The 17,191-nt window shown below is 35.0% G+C and overlaps 3 protein-coding genes across 4 annotated transcripts; 1 reads left to right on the plus strand and 2 right to left on the minus strand.

The window, feature by feature from the left end:
• The first annotated feature begins 3,612 nt into the window (after positions 1 to 3,612).
• LOC133781719 (formate--tetrahydrofolate ligase) lies at positions 3,613 to 7,770 on the plus strand. Its single transcript, XM_062220791.1, has 5 exons — positions 3,613 to 3,917; positions 4,198 to 4,347; positions 5,112 to 6,287; positions 6,827 to 6,973; positions 7,304 to 7,770. Exons 1-5 carry the CDS (start codon positions 3,756 to 3,758, stop codon positions 7,577 to 7,579), a joined length of 1,911 nt encoding a protein of 636 aa, XP_062076775.1. The 5' UTR covers positions 3,613 to 3,755; the 3' UTR covers positions 7,580 to 7,770.
• Positions 7,771 to 8,231: 461 nt separating this feature from the next.
• LOC133781720 (histone-lysine N-methyltransferase ASHR1-like) lies at positions 8,232 to 14,141 on the minus strand. Of its 2 annotated transcripts, none has more exons than XM_062220792.1 (14): positions 13,958 to 14,141; positions 13,609 to 13,745; positions 13,376 to 13,510; positions 13,168 to 13,222; positions 12,944 to 13,062; positions 12,591 to 12,679; positions 12,406 to 12,487; positions 10,691 to 10,795; positions 10,467 to 10,557; positions 10,250 to 10,369; positions 9,928 to 10,031; positions 9,688 to 9,757; positions 9,100 to 9,163; positions 8,232 to 8,631 (listed from the first exon to the last, which is right to left on the minus strand). In XM_062220792.1, exons 1-14 carry the CDS (start codon positions 14,055 to 14,057, stop codon positions 8,475 to 8,477), a joined length of 1,428 nt encoding a protein of 475 aa, XP_062076776.1. In that variant the 5' UTR covers positions 14,058 to 14,141; the 3' UTR covers positions 8,232 to 8,474. The 2 variants fall into 2 exon arrangements, with proteins under 2 accessions (XP_062076776.1, XP_062076777.1); XM_062220793.1 differs by having other exon boundaries at positions 13,922 to 14,055.
• A 689-nt stretch (positions 14,142 to 14,830) lies between these two features.
• LOC133781723 (peroxidase A2-like) lies at positions 14,831 to 16,901 on the minus strand. The gene is made up of 4 exons (XM_062220795.1): positions 16,495 to 16,901; positions 16,193 to 16,390; positions 15,526 to 15,688; positions 14,831 to 15,447 (listed from the first exon to the last, which is right to left on the minus strand). Exons 1-4 carry the CDS (start codon positions 16,717 to 16,719, stop codon positions 14,984 to 14,986), a joined length of 1,050 nt encoding a protein of 349 aa, XP_062076779.1. The 5' UTR covers positions 16,720 to 16,901; the 3' UTR covers positions 14,831 to 14,983.
• Between the last annotated feature and the right edge of the window lie 290 nt (positions 16,902 to 17,191).

The raw sequence follows: 17,191 nt of genomic DNA on the forward strand, positions 1-17,191 counted from the left end.
CGGGAGGGGTTACTTTTCAAGCAAAAGAGATATAAAATCTCTTGAGGCGAGGGTCCTTCCCACTGCAGCTCGTGGAACAAGGATCTCAGGGCAGACAGCACCCTGTACGAATTGGTGTTGAGTTGGAATGGAGCCAACCCAATGAAATCAGTGAAGTCTCTGAAAAAGGACTTCAAAGGCAGCAGAGCTCCCGCCCTTATATGTTCCTGGCTCCAGGCCGCGTATTTCACACTGGCATCGCGGCCACCAGGGGCGAAGCAGCTCCGTTCGTGATTAGCCGGAGCTCGACACTTCAGGGTGTCTAACGAACTGAGGCCATGAAGGGCCAAGATGTCAGTTATTTGGTCGGTGGTGGTAACCGAGCTCTGGTAGAACTCAGCTTCGAACATCTCCCTCCTAGGCTGCGAAGACGAAGGCTCCGCCATTAACGAAAATTGGAGTTCCCCCGGATGATACGCAACCGTGACTCTTAACGCGGGGTCGAGGGGGATCGGCCTAGGTCCTGGGTTGGGCTCCGGATAGATGGCCTCCCGAAGAACTCTTCTCTTCTTTTCGATGACCTCGTCTATCTGACGGCGATAGTGGGCTCGAATGTCTTCTTGCTCGCGAGCAAGCTCGTATTCTTTTATCCGACGCTGATTCCGGGCGAACAGCGTTTCTGGGCTCGGAAATTTAGGCTCGTAAGGGATGGCTCACAATGACCCCCACCGTCTTTCCAGATTCTGTGACATCTAATGAGAAAGAAAAAATGGTGAGGGCCATGCATGCAAGAGTCACGAGCTTGATGGAATGAGCTCGGAGATTTAGGAACGAGACTAAATACTAAGACCCTTTATTGAAGTGTCAGGGGCGTGTATTCCACGAAAAAAGAAAAGGAGTGTGGGTAATTTTTTGAAAATCCCGAAATTCAAGGGAAAGGAGAGTGGCGGTTAGCCAAGAAAAGCGTTTTTGGGTTTTGTGCATTTGTCAAAACCCATGTTTTTATCCAAAAGCTTAATGTACAAGAAACGTTGCCTAAGAACTTCAAAACCCAGAAAATAGAAACCACATTCAAACGTCAAAACTGGGTATAAACCAGAGACGAACGTCCAGAGTGAAAATCCAGAAAGCATAAAAACCTATCGGTTCAAAACCTCCTATCGCATCATGCTAAGAACGTAAACTAGCATACACAGCAAATACAGTATAAAAAGAACAACAAAAATGGCGTACTTACACAGTGATGGTGATTGCAGCGAAATCGTCGATTGAAGAAGAGGTTGCAAGAAAGAACTCACTGACTCGAACAAACCAGGATTTCTTTGTTTCTTGGGTCGAGAAAACATGCGCAGGACAGAAGCTTCTTAAGAGAGTCTGGTTTTCTGGTTGTTTTTTCTTTTCTTGTTTATGATGAGCAAACGTGAAGAAGAAGACGAAGGGGGAGGTCTTGTATATATAGGTGGAAAAATGGAGTTAATCGGGAGCGTCGAGTGAAATGCTCACTAGATCGAACGGATGGGGATTAATGACAAGAAGGCGCCGAAAAGTTGTCAGACGGACGATCGTGGGCGTGTTCCCAAGGTACTCAAGTGCCTAAAGTGAGCAATACCCGGCTGACGCGTGTCCATTTTCAAGAGTGTGACGGTACGGTTCCCAGAAAAAGTAGTTCAAAAGTTTCCTTCTCTTAGGATTCGAACAAATACTTTTGAGGGGGCAAGATGTTATACCCAGGTTTCGAGCCATAGTAAATATGACCTCGAAAGCTGAGTTCGCATTAAATGGTCTCGTAAGGGTTAGGGGGTGCTCTAGGATTGTAAGTCGAGCCTGCAAAGTATGATATATGATCTCGAATGCGGTGATCTCGAAACGGTCTCGATCTCGAAAGGTAGCTCCGAGAACACCCTCATCTTCAGGAACTTCGGAGCATGGGTCTTGAGCTCGATATCCCATCTCGAAAGCAACGTTAGCTCGGGAGATGTCAGTGGCTCGCACAATGACATGAAACCTGAGATGCTAAAGCCTTGGAGATACGCTATAACCACCTTGAACATCTACAAGTATTGTAAACATGAGATGTAATCCTCATTTATTGATATAAATCCCCAAGAATCGTGGGATATTATTTAGTCAGTTATGCGTTCCCTGATCTTCAGGGACGTTTCCTTTTTTATCTGATTAAAGGCATTTAAAGTCATTTAGTTTTATTCACAAAAGAGTAACTACCCAAAATATGTGGGATAGTATTCGGCAACCTTCTCTATAAATAGAGAAGCCATACACTATTGTAAAGGACCGAAATTCTGATCTTCGAGAGAAAACTCTGTAGAATTCATGCTAAAGAATTATTCAGAGATAATCTTGAGATTAATAACAGAGACTCGTGGACTAGGCAGATTTAACTGCTGAACCACGTAAAAAATCGTGTGTTTGATTCGTTTGTTTCTTTTGGCCATTGTCTTTAATTGTTTACGTGCTCTCTTCTTTTATCTGTTGACGAAAAACGGCGTCAACACTACCAAATTGTGCCATTTTTATTTATTAAAAAAACTAATTTTTTTTCTTAAAAATATTAATTAAATCCTTAAAAAAATTAAAAGTCTAATTAATAACAAATAACTATTTTTTACTTTTTCATTTTTTTATTATATAAAATAAATCTATTTTAGAATGAAAATTTAAAATAAATATTTAAACAAAGAAAAAACTTTTAATTAAAGAAGAGGCGAAGAACGAAGGGCTTAAACAATTAGAAAAATATAATTTGAAAGGAGGAGGACAAAGGGAATATTTTTTGTTTTAGACTTTATTTTAATTTTTATTTTAAGATATATTTATTTTATATAGTAAAAGAAAAAAAAGTATTTGTTATTAATTAGATTTTTAATTTTTAAATATTTTAAAATTTATTTAATTAATTTGAAATTTTTAGTATTGTTTATCTTCTTAATCTTTAAAAATGATTTTTTTTAATTTTTTTAAAAATTTACTTATTATTTTTAAGAAAAAAAATTAGATTTTCTTAAAAAAAAATTAAATTAATTTTAATAAAAATGGTACAATTTAGTATAAGTTAAAGTTCATGAGGCAAAATTATTAATTATTCTACACATAATAGTGCTAATAGACAAAATGACACATCATCAATTTATTAGTCCCTAAAAAAAAATTTAATATAAGCCACATATTTCACTAACATGTATATTTCAGGAAATTTTTTTTATTTATTCTTGAAATTATATTGACTGAATTTGAGTTTGAGGAACCATATTTAATTATTTGACCAAACGCATAGCCTATAAATATATTTTTTTAAAAAACAAATGGTCCATTATAAAATTAAACTAAAATACAGAACCAAGGTGTAGATCCTTAAAAGCAAATGTATTTATTTTTAAAAATGAAATATATTAATTTTCACGTGAAAACTTTTATTAAAAATATTTTCAACAATAATTATCAATTATACTTTATATTTGTTGTCTTAACACTCTATTATCATGACCCTAATTTAGTGGTATTTAATTAATATAAAAATTTGCAAAAGCGCACGTGGTTCTGACCCCAGTTGCCACGTGGACCTGGATAAGAAGAAAAATAATTATAATAATAAATCACACCACACACAAATCAAAGCTCTCCAAAATTCAACTCTGTAGAAAAAAGCTCACTCCTTTTTCTCTCCATGAAAGCTTGATTGATCGAGCCAAAAGAGCTTCATATCTACAGAGCCCATCAATTTCAGGCCGAGATTTGAATAACCCAGAAAAAGATTCGTAATGGGTTCTTCCAAGACTTTGAGGAAGTTGGAGGTGGCATCTCCGGTCCCAGCTGACATCGACATTGCCAACGCGGTTGACCCTTTTCACATCTCTGAGATTGCCAACGAGCTCAATCTCAGTCCTGATCATTATGATCTTTATGGAAAATACAAGGCCAAGGTTATTCATTTTGATTTGATCTTGTCTTGTCTTGTCTTGTTTATATATGTATATTTTCAATGGGTAGTGGCTTTGATTTGAGCTTTGTTTGGTTGCTGAGAAAATAGAAGGAACTTAGGATCATTTTAGTGTAGTTTTTCCTTCTTATGAATGTTTAATTAGTGTTTCCCATTTCCATTGTGTTTTTTTGGGGGGCTATAAGACAATGTGAACTGCTGATATTTTCTTGTACTCTGTGGAGACTTGATTTACATATAATTTTTTTGTTTGATCATTATAGGTTTTGCTTTCTGCGCTTGATGAGCTTCAAGGGTCTAAAGATGGGTATTATGTTGTGGTTGGGGGAATTACTCCAACACCCCTTGGAGAGGGCAAGTCTACCACTACTGTAGGACTTTGTCAAGCTTTGGGTGCTTATCTTGACAAGAAGGTAAATTCTTTTCTGTTTTTCATTTATATATAATATATACAACAGTAGCTTTATCACTTAAAGGTTCTCGTTGTTTTTCTCCATTGCTTAGTTTAGTGAAATTACTTTGTTGGTAGTAAAAGTTGAATCGGTTTTTCAATTACTACACAATTTTAAATAACGATTATATCAGAAGATCTATATTCCTTTCTGCCTGTTTCTGAGGGAAGGTGCTTGCCACACCCGAGACAAATAAGTAAAGAGATTATATATGAATAAACCGATTTGAGTTAGGCGTGAAATTTGTTTGAACGAGGTACTAGTTATTCTGAGTTAAGCTTGAGCAACTTTTGAAATTAGCATGCTCACAGTCCTGTAGTACTACCCTCACTTATATTTTATTTATTATGAATATTGACATTAAAATGCTAACCTTTTAATTTTTTGAAGAGGAAGGTACATGAATTGGGTTGTGTAAAATATGTTGTCTAGTCTCTGAGTATTGAGTCATATATTGCAATCTACTTTCTGTTTTAGGCCACATGTGCTTTTATGATACTTTCCTTCATGTGCTAAGATAGGATTCTGTCAACAGTGCTAGGAAATGAGTTTCCATCTGTCCTTGGGAGCATAGCCTATGCAATATGTTTCATATGGTTTCAAATAATTTACTTGATGACACAGAAATCATGAAAAACATGGGTCATTACTATTCTGTGTAAATTAAGTCTGGAGTAGTTGTCACGTACTAACTATGTTTAAGTTCCGTCCTTTTCCTATTTTAGGTTGTTACATGCCTCCGTCAACCATCACAAGGACCAACATTTGGAATCAAAGGAGGTGCAGCAGGAGGTGGTTACAGTCAAGTGATCCCGATGGATGAGTTCAATCTTCATCTCACTGGAGATATTCATGCAATAACAGCTGCAAACAATCTCCTGGCTGCTGCCATTGATACTCGGATTTTCCATGAGGCAAGCCAATCAGATAAGGCTCTCTTCAACCGGTTATGCCCCCCAAACAAAGAAGGGCAGCGCAGCTTTAGTAACATCATGTTTAGACGTCTGACAAAGCTTGGTATCACAAAGACCAGGCCTGAGGATCTCACACCAGAAGAAGTTAAAATGTTTGCTAGGTTAGATATTGACCCAGAAACTATTACATGGAGAAGAGTAATGGATGTAAATGACCGCTTCTTGAGGAAGATTTCTATTGGCCAGGGGCCAGAAGAGAAAGGAATGGTGAGAGAAACAGGGTTTGATATATCCGTTGCCAGTGAAATAATGGCAGTTTTGGCCCTTACAACATCCTTAGCTGATATGAGAGAGAGGCTTGGAAAAATGGTGATTGGTAACAGCAAGGCTGGTGATCCTGTAACTGCTGATGATCTTGGTGTGGGAGGTGCATTAACTGTCCTCATGAAGGACGCAATCAATCCTACTTTGATGCAGACGCTTGAAGGAACACCAGTTCTTGTTCATGCTGGCCCTTTTGCAAATATTGCTCATGGGAACTCCTCTATTGTGGCTGATAAGATCGCACTGAAACTGGTGGGACCAGGTGGGTTTGTAGTCACTGAAGCGGGTTTTGGTGCTGATATCGGTGCTGAGAAGTTCATGAACATAAAGTGCCGATATAGTGGCTTAACACCTCAGTGTGCAGTTATTGTGGCAACAATAAGGGCCCTGAAAATGCATGGCGGTGGTCCAGCAGTTGTTGCTGGGAGACCCCTGGACCATGCCTACTTGACGGAGAATGTTGGTCTGGTTGAAGCAGGTTGTGTGAATTTGGCCAGGCACATTGCAAACACAAAATCTTATGGTGTAAATGTTGTTGTTGCTGTGAACAAGTTCTCGACTGATGCTGAATCTGAGTTACTTGCAGTCAGAAATGCTGCATTGGCAGCTGGGGCATATGATGCTGTTATTTGCTCACACCATGCCCATGGTGGAAGAGGAGCGGTAAATTACTTTATGCATTAACAAAGTAGTACTGTTACTTATTACTATTTACTCATTGGTAGGTCCTTGTAGTATTGAGAGCTTGGTCTTTTGTTCTGCACATGGTGAACTTGCAATATTTACATAGTTTCAATCATCTCTGATTTCAGAACTTCTTTGCTTTTCTTGATTAACAATAATCTCCCTCTTAATTTAATTAATGCTGAACCTAGTAGTACATGCAATGATGTAAATTATGACAACTTGAGGTTGAATCCCAGATTCTGCCCAAGATTTGCTGTTAATCAATAATGTTGGCTAAGCAAGAACTATGGTGTATAGGAAAGCAATGGATTTAGTAGTGAATCTAGTAATTCAGTTTTTGACAACCGATTTTGCAATGTCTAATTCTCTCTATATATATGTTCTCCTTCTTGACTTTATAGAGTGTGTGTGCGGGCCTTTTATTTTTTGGGGAGCCTTTTTTGGCCCTAAAGAAAAAACAGGGAGAAATGCTAGAAATGCCTTCTATAACTAATAAACTTATTTATGATGTTCAGGTAGACCTTGGAATTGCTGTTCAAAAAGCCTGTGAGAACGTAACACAACCGTTGAAGTTTCTATATCCTTTGGATATTGGTATTAAAGACAAGATTGAGGCCATAGCAAGGTCATATGGTGCTAGCGGTGTTGAATACTCAGAACAGGTAAAGCTTCTACAACATATTCAATGTATGTTAACTTTTTTGATACAAGAATTTCTGTTCAAAGGTTAAATGATAATGAATGTGAGAACCCAAACAAACATGATTTCAGACTAAAAGAAAGTTCTATTTAAGAATGAAACAATGTTTTGTTAAGAACAAAACTTCTGAATTAAAGAGAGGGTTTATGATTTTGTGTTTAGACACTACAAATTTTCCTGGTGTCATAATTAACATATACTGTGAATGAATAAAAAATGTAGTTGTAGTTAAAGTTCATGGAAAAGTTTACATGGTTTACTCATGAAATGAAGTTTTCTTTTGCATAAATAGGCGGAGAAACAGATTGAGATGTACAGCAGGCAAGGGTTTTCAGGTCTGCCCATCTGCATGGCCAAGACTCAGTATTCATTTTCAGACAATGCAGCTGCGAAAGGAGCCCCCAGCGGCTTTGTCTTACCGATAAGGGATGTGAGGGGTAGTATTGGGGCTGGATTCATATACCCTTTGGTGGGAACAATGAGTACAATGCCAGGACTTCCTACCAGGCCATGCTTCTACGAAATCGATCTCGACACCACTACTGGAAAGGTTATTGGTCTCTCTTAAAGAAGGCATTTGTACTCGGGCTATTTATTGGCAATGAAGCAGCCTCTGCCTGTAGCCAAAGTTTGGATCAAGGGCAGACTTTTCACTACCATGGTTTAATGGTTTTCCTGAAATTGTATTATGCTCTTTTCCTTCTGTGTTGTATAACTAAACAATGATTTTTCCAAATAAAAGAAGCATGTTAAATTTGAGTTTTGAATACTTATAAATAAGCACTTTAATCATGTCCATATCTGAAATGCTTGAGTTGATGGTATGACTGCATTCCCTTTGGTTTTGTTTATAACTGACCTGACCCAAATAATAAGTTAGATTTATTAATTGGTCCAAGGAATAAAATGAGTAACTAAATAAATTGAAAAAAGGTTGTGCCAGTGGGAGGCAGCAGCAGATATGTGTGATAGCATTGAGTAAATTGACTTGGACATTAATTGCTACTGCCAAATGCCTATAGATAAACTCTCAAAGAATATACTCTCTTTTAATTTGGATGTTGTATTTTAATTCGGTTGTTGAACTTTTTCACTTGCATAAAATTATTTTCATTGCAATGATTTGTAATTTACTTATTTTTGTGAAAAATAATATTTAAAATAAAAGGAATTAAAAAGTGTTAGTAGTAATGTATTGATAATTACTTGAAGAATAATGATGGTGCACAAAAGAATAGATCCATTTCCATTTGGTTCAATTTCAGTATTACTGCCATCACTATTTCTGCCATTGTACAATTACCAATACTCTTCTACATGGCTTTTGCTCATCAACATTATAATTACCTTCACAATGACAAATTATATTTCTAAAGCAGAGGCCAAAAAAAATTGTGTAATCAAATAGACAAAATCCCATACAAGTTAAGAGAAGCAGCAGAAAATAAGATTTTCAGTCGTGTTTAGGTGAGAGTTTGTTTATAAGAGGCTTCGGCACGAGCTTCATCCAATTTCATCAGCAGCTCCTTCATAAAAGGTGTATTGGTTCCATGAGAGATTTTAAGTATATCAACTGCCTTGGTTAGAGATTTCACACCATTCTCTGTCTCCCCAAGAAACCTGCAACAATCCTTGTTACTTTTTTGTAACATAATCCTCAATCACAAAGCATTCTCATGTCACATTACTACTCAGATAAAAATTACTGAGCAAGGAGCTAATGTTCGTACAAGGGCAGTAATTTTATGTTATGAAAAACAGTAGAACATTTTCTTAAGTTTATAGGTTCAACTTGAAGGTATCTTATTTCCTTGGCCTCTAGAGAATTAAATTTCTCATATATTAAACTTTGAACAAGTACAATGTAGTATATTCTTTCCCTTCTTAATTATGGAAATTCTCAAAATTTGCAAATTTGAGTTTGAAACTAAGTCCTCTAACTTAAAATATATATCTATATAAATTATAATTTTCAGGCGAAAATAAATAAAAGTTCTCCTATGTAATTACACTAATACTTGGCTATGAAATTGAGAAGTAATTATGACAAATGAAACTCAACAAAAAAATTTGAGAAAATGTACTAACCATTCAAGTTTGCCACATGTATAATATTGCAAACCAAGCAATGGATGGAAGCTTGGATATACTCCTGCAATGCAAAGGATCAAACATCAAGTGCCAATCATTATCAATACTAATATGTCATGTTCCACAACTTGGTAATTTCCATCCCAAAGTGAGTCTATAATCTCTTCATGGGTAATATAGATAAAACAAAACATCCCATACCATCTGTTAGGACAGGTAAATTACATACTTAAAACAAAAACTCAAGAAATTACATCTCACAAATTAACATAATTTACGTTTATAGGTTAAATTGTTTAACCCATGTCAATTTTTCATAAGAGCTAAATTCTAGTGTTAAGGTCTCAAGTTCAAATTCGTCATCCTCTCTTAAACAAAATCAACATCATTCAACCATGCAATAGTTATAGCTTAATTTAAAGTTTTAACTTTTTCTACAAGCGTTTGTTTTAAAACTAAATTGAGGAGTAGAGTTGAATTTACTTGGTTATTATTATTATGTTCACCCTTTAGATTACCAGCTTAAGGAGGTAAATGCTTAAAAACATATTTTCATATATTGATATGAGATGAAAGCAAACATACTCTCATATACTGGAATGGTCATCCTGCAATACGATAGAGCTTCATGCCAGTTTTGCAACTCCATGAACATCTGAAGAAAAGTACAATTTTGTTGCCATCGGTGAGAACTATTTTAAAGTACATGCAAATGATATCCTGACTGCAACACACCCTTTCTCTTTTTATTAGGTAAAATGGCTAAAAGAAAAGATTTTTTTAAAAACAACAACAATTATTTAGGGAGAGATGCATAAATGTTACCTTCAGAAGCTTGTCGCGAGTTTGCATCAAGCTGATTGAAAAACGATGGCACAGATTTCTTTGCAGTTTCTCAGTAGTAACTGTAGTGATTACTTCCTGGTAATCTAATCTTAGTCAAAGATTAACCTCGATTGGAATAATAGATGACATATACTCTAATCCCCATCAGCAAAGTTACATAAAACTAATGATCCATTTTAGATTGCAGTTATGAATTGAATTCCAGGTATAGAATTGTGGAGACATTAAATCAATAGAATAATCATGGTTTCAAAATGGATGTAAACAGTAATTTGAGCACGCAGTAGAAGTAAAAGGATACTTTGTGATGATACGGAATCAAGAACCTTTTCTGACAGTGATTTTATTTCGCTTGCTAACTCCTTTATTTCTTCCTTGCTCCTAACAAGTCCACACTGTTGGCAAATGAATCCTTTGTCACCTGAACATTGGATATCAAGTAAGCAGAAATAGTCAGTCGCCTTCCGAAATGTTTTTTTATTTCTTATCATTCTACTTTTTTCGGCCTTCCTAAATACCAGAATCACGTAGCAAAAAGCCATCACATCCAGTATTCTTGCATCCATAACCTTCCAGAATTGCACCTTCTTGGACATCATCTGATTGACCCTTTCAGTGACGTATCAATTAAAAAAATGAAAAAAAAATTACATATAAGAAAAGGAACGAAACATAACTGAAGGCAAAATCTTTGCATGATAGAAGGGAAAAAAAGTGAGAAAGAAGATAACTTAGTAAGTACCAATTTGATGCAACGAACACATTTGCAAGTGAAGAGATATTGCTCTCTTAAAGCTTTTTGACGAGTCAGAGTGCTTCCAGCAGTTTCAATGTAGCTTATCAACACCTAATAAGTTACATATGAAGATAAATATAAGCAAAGGTTTTGTTAGATAAGATAAAATCCTTGGAGCTTTAGTTTTACGCGGTGATAACTAATAATAACCATAAATTTATAAATAAATCTACGCAATTATAATTTATGTGTTTAAATTTACTAATATTTTAGAATTCTATGTAGGAAGTAAGCAAGATATTAGGCCTTGTGAAAAAACATTGAAGAAGATAAATGCAAATGTTCCAATCCTTAATTAAATCAATTATACAATGTTGCTTCTTTTTCAGTCACTCATGAAACAATTTACACTTTATAAAGTCGAGAAGAGATGCGTTCTACAATCAAAGAGGCTTAATCAAAATTTAAGACTCTGAGTAACTTCTTTATCCATCAAAATTTACACTTCTTCAGTCTTCCATAAACTTTCGTGCAACATAGCATATTGTCCGAGTAGAGGGCAGAGAAAGACTCTAGGAATCATAAAGACATCCCATTGTTCTCACTACAAAATGACTATGCTCCCAAATAGATTTACATATGGTTAGAATTCATTTACCTAGGCAAACCAAGTTCTCCTTAACTTTACATGGAGAAAACCAATCTTTCACTCTTATTACAAGTTCTTTACATGACTGATCTTATTCAGAGGAGGTCAAACGCAAACAAAAATTTGAAAGTTTTATGGAGGATTTACTAGATTGTGAACCTCTGTTTTACACAATTTAGGGTAAATAATACATGTGAAATGGAAACAAATAATGACACTGCCCAAATTTAAATACAAGCATACCTCAATTATCCCAGTATCTTTTAAAAAAGAGTATGATGTTGTAAGCTCTATGCAAGACAAAAAAAGAAATAAGAAAAAGAAAAAAAAGGGATGGCTCCGGAAATTTATACAAACTTTATGCCAGTGAAAGAAACAAAGCACTATTGGCTTTTGATGTTCAGGAGAAGTCCACAAAGTTACTCAGTTTTTTCACTAAGTTTGTATGAACTCAAAATAATACATAAATAATTTTAATGTGTCATTATAAGATAGCAAAAAATATTTCAACAAATTCCATTATCATTATATGAAAGCATAATGCTGCAATGCACATACTCTTAAAATTTTACACTAGAGCTTGAAATTATAGCAACCTAGTGACATGTTTCCTGATTTTCAATTGCGCATTATAAAATGTTCATTTCAGTTTTTCATAAACCATCAAATCCTCCCTGTTTCACCTGGGTGCAAAGGCAAGCTGGCTCTCTGTGTGTCTACCATATTTACAAGTGAAAATGACATTTGTTACAAGTTTTTAATGTAATATCAAGAAGTAAACCCAAAAAGAGGGAATAAATGACATGAAACTGATCAAGAGGAGAGGGAAATTCTTAAGGGTCATCTAATAGAACACTCTTTGCAGATTCCCTAGTGATATTTAAACTCCCTACTACAATGAAATTTTTATCAGAGTTGCATCTGTCTCTACTCTCTACAGGTCAAATGTACTAAGACTCAACAACTTTATCACCTTAAATACATGTTTGGAAATTCTACAACAAGATATATGTGGATACAAAGTTGTCCTTAATAATAAAAAATTGTTAATATCCAAGAAAACATATGTTACCTCAGAATCTTTGGGTATATGTTGCACAGCACGTACGACAGCTAATCTTCCCTCAAAGGCCAGAACAGAATTTGGCAAGCAGCTAAGCACCAAAAACATTTAACAGTTGAAATCAGGAGGATGGTACCTAAAACATATCAATCAACTAAATTTGTTAACTACCATTATTAAACTGATATAGTTACCTGTGGTTAATAATGGAAATGATAGGAAACAGTCCAGTCCCCTGGGGTCTCAATTCATTATCACAAATGGTATGTGCATTACAAGCAAGCTACATAGATAGAGAAGGATATTAATTCAAAAAGTTTCATTTTAAGATCAATCAGTCAGTCTTACAGAGTACAACCAAATTCATTGCCGCTTATGTAAGACCAGGAATCAAGAAAGTAAGCATGTAAATAGTTTTAGGTTAGAAAACTAAAGAGCATTACTATCTTTACAGGAGATAAAGGAGAAAAAATTCGTACAGCACTGTTATAACAGATATGTGCTAAATTATGATGGGCACAACTCCTGAAACTGTTTTTAAGAGTACCTTGGAAAAGTTTTCTGCAATCTCTTTTATGTTGATATCAGGCAACTGAAGCATCAAGTTGACAAGGTTAGCCATCTGGGCATAGAGCACCAGTTGCTTCTCATCTATGTCCGACATATCTTTTGTAAAGGGTCAAGGCAAAACAATTGAAAACCAAACACAAACTCTAGCAAAAAGAAAGGTAATTTTAGGGTATTGAACCAAAAAAGAATGGAAAAGGATACGAGAGATCAATGCCTCCACCAATTTGTAGTTTTCCATAGCAGTAGCAGGAATAATCTAGTAGCAATAGCATAAAGAAATGAGTGAAACAGGTTATCCCATATATCAAAGTTTTGTAAACCCAATTGAGAAATTGTTTTGTAAACTCATTCAACAAAAAGTTAAATACCCAGAAGAGATAATCCAAAAACTAAGCACTTCTTAGCTTACCCTTTCGGATTCCAATTTCTTCCGAATGTAGAGTCTGAGCATCAGACGCAAAGAAGGTGTAACGCATTTTCTTCGTTCTTTATCAAGCTTTGAAAGAGCATCACATTCAAGACGATGCAATTTCCACTCTTCCTTCTAAAAATCATATCAAACCGATTAATGATTGAGCAAAAAGCATATATACACAAATACACAAAGATCAAATAAAAAAGTCTCCATGACCATGAGCGTACCTGACATGAGCTACTACAGTACCAAACCATCTGACAAACTGAACATTTTTTAAGAGAACTCGTCTTAAAACAACCATCACATCTGGACTTATTATTAGGAACGGAAACATAAGGCCTTTCTCTCAGAATGACTTCCCCTGAAAATGGCAAGAGCATTCCATTCTATTATTACTTCTTCCACACAACATTTCAAAAACACTTCATTTCTTTCTTGCCCAATTCGCCTCAGAACTAATATTATTAATTTTCCTTGGTGGGTTTAGCGTAGTTTATCTTATAATGTCACAAACAAAGTAATTCGATCGATACTTACTAGAAGACTGAGCTCAAAGTGAGAACAGAGAGAGACCTGGATAGAAGTGTCTGGTGGCAAAAAGGCAACGACCCTTGTCTGGCAAAGTAGAGACGGATAAACAACCCTCGTTGAGACCACACTCCAATTCTTCCATCGCCGTCGTCGGTCTCGTAAACAGGGATATTAGGCAGAAAGAACGGTTTTTTTTTTTTTTTGGCACAGAAAGGTTCCTCTTTTCATTTTACTTTCCCCTATATTACTTTTTTGAAATGAATTTTTATTATAAAATTGTATAAAAAATTAGTTATTCTAATCAAATATAAAATATTTTTAAAAATTAATTTAAAAAACAAATAAATTATTTATAATAATTTTAGATTAAAATTTTATTTCAAAAGGTAAGCATTGTTTAATAATTTTGTTTTATTTAAAAAAAATTTCTTATAGATTTTTATAAGATATGAGAAATAATTTAAAACCCGTGGACTAAGTAAATATCAATTTAAAAATATTCTTGTAGAGGATTCTATGGTAAAAGAGTCGGACTCTTTTGTATTTCTGATTTGTGAATAATTTTTGGCGCTATTTTTTAATGATTGTGTATATTGTAATTATTTAGATCATATTGCAAAATTTAAAAAAATTATAAATAATTTATGGTGTCGAAAACTAAATTCAAACATGCTATTTTTCACGGCCATAAAAAAATTAGGCACGCATACACATTTGAATTTAATAATTATTATAAAATATCACTTATATTGTATTAGACAACTTAAAATATCAAATAACAAACACTCCAAAATAAATAAAAGACATATAATGACAATTACTAAATGTTAGGAAACAAGGTATCACAATATCAATATCACTCTTTGGAATAAGTATAGTAATCCATATTTATATAAATCATATAATATTAAGACATTATTTCCACGTGGATACTCTTAATTAATATCATTAATTTATTAACACATAAGTTTAAATACATTGATAACATAAGTTATGTGAACACCACTCATACATAAATATGAAATATATATCCAAGGCCAAACATTATTCATTGGATGATCTTAATAACTAGATGGACGAAACATAAACACCAGAATCACCTGATCCAACCAAAACATCATTAACCCTTTTGCAGTCCAATCTAATTTCTCCATCAGAACCAGTGATTAGACTTAGGTTCCCCATTTTGATCATAGAACTCACAAAGCTCTCAAAGAAAGCTGTTTGGTTTGCACTGAATTTGTTGACAAACTCAATGACATCATCAGCTCCTGGGGTTGAAAACAGCTCTTGGTCACTCTGGAACAGCCCCTTATTAGCTTGCAGATTTGAATAGTATTTATTGTCAAACTGATCTGGTGTGGTGAGGTCTATATTTGTTATCACAGACGCGTTTCCTCCCTGAGGGCATAGATCTTGTAGAAATTGTAAGTAGTTTGCGTCTATGGTCGGGTCAGGAAGCCCTGTGCTATTGAAATCGAATAATCGATCACTAAAGGTTATACATCGACCCCTTCCAAATGTGTGCGCACCTGTACATTATTTAAATGTTATATGTAAGACTTAATACTAAATTACCGGCAATAAAACTCGTAATTTTATTTGCTGACCTGACAAGGCAACTAAGTCGATGGTGTCGAGCTTTAATTCCAAGAATTTGTCCTTCAGAATGTCTAGGGTTTCAAAGGGAGCTGGAAGTCTTTGGGCACCTGAATTATTGGCTATTCTCCCATCTCTCCTTCCTAGCAGGTTTGTCCACCCGGGACCTCCTGACTGCCATAACCAAAACATTCATTCAATTTTCTATATTATTATATATAAATATATATTGGGAATTTCTCGTATAGGAGTTTCATTTTAAGCTTTACCGGTGAGACTCTTATTGTTCTCGACCTTTGAACAGTTTTTGGTGCAATTTTTTTTTATGACTGTATATATTGTAACTATTTAGCAATTGACACAATTTTTAGAAAATTCTGAATAGTTTACAGTATCGAAAGCTAGGTTTAAACATGTTGCACGTGTGACTAATTATTTTTATACGCGTGGAAAGCAACGTGTTTGAACATAATTTTCAGTACTATAAACTATTCAAAATTTTCTGAAAATCTGCAAGATATTCTAAACAACACAATCATAAAAAAAATTCGCGCTAAAAACTGTTCACGAATTGAGAACACTGAAGAGCCCCACCGCCCCCACCGTAAAGTTAAAGTAAAGCCCTCTAAAAGAATTCTCCTAATATGTTATGAATTATTATTATTACTGTAATTATACCAGAAAAACAGATCGCTCTGAAGCGATTGTAAGAAGATCAGAGCATGAAACAGTAGCAGGACAAGCTTGCTCTAAGGCAGCCTTGATTCTATCCACAACCTCAAATCCCCTGGCTGAGTTGTTGTTTGGCGCAGCATCCTTCTCAGTCACAATTCCATTTGCTGGGTCATTGTCCAACAACAACGATCCATCACAACCCTGCATTTTCCAATTCAAAAAATTATTCAGTTACATTCACATAGATAAATATATATATACTAGAAATCAACTATTTTTTTGTGAGAAAAAAAGGGTCTGCGTACATTAACGAAACAATCGTGGAAATGAAGCCTGATGAGGCTAGCTCCGATTCGAGGGTCGGAATTGGTGAGAACATCAGCAACGATATCTTGGATAATATTGGTCACATTGGGACATGTTTCATCGTAAAATGTTGGGCTTAGCTGACCATATGAACCAGATATCCCTCCAAGAATCAAAACCACGTACAGTAAAGCAGTAGCCATTACTATCTTCAAACCACACATTTTCAAAAGAACAAGATTTGGTGATGAACAAACACCACGAATAAGGCTTCAATTTATGGTAGTGTGATATATAAGCGTGTGTTGAACAAACTTTTATTGTCTGCTAAGACTTTTCTTCCCTTACCTTGCTTACTCCAGATAAGTTTGACAGTAATTCAATAAAGATGGTTACATTAATTGCTCTGAAAATTCAACCGCTTGAAATGAAAGGTCATAAAAAGAGCTTGTTAATTATAATGGTTGACAATGATGTGTATTCCGAGTCCAGAAAATTAATTATTTAAAGGGTTTGTCTATTAGCTAATTATTATTCATTTATATGTATAGTTAGAAAACTAATTATTGTCTACTATCCTAAGTACAGATGCACAAAACAGATTGGAAATCGGTCGGAAGTGCTCCCTTATCCGTCTCTAACCATTTTAATTCCTGTCCCTGTGTGTTCCTCGTCAAAGATCTTATTGGGCTGGAA

This window comes from Humulus lupulus, chromosome 6 (assembly GCF_963169125.1).
Source record: "Humulus lupulus chromosome 6, drHumLupu1.1, whole genome shotgun sequence".
In the NCBI taxonomy this organism is placed as follows: domain Eukaryota; kingdom Viridiplantae; phylum Streptophyta; class Magnoliopsida; order Rosales; family Cannabaceae; genus Humulus; species Humulus lupulus.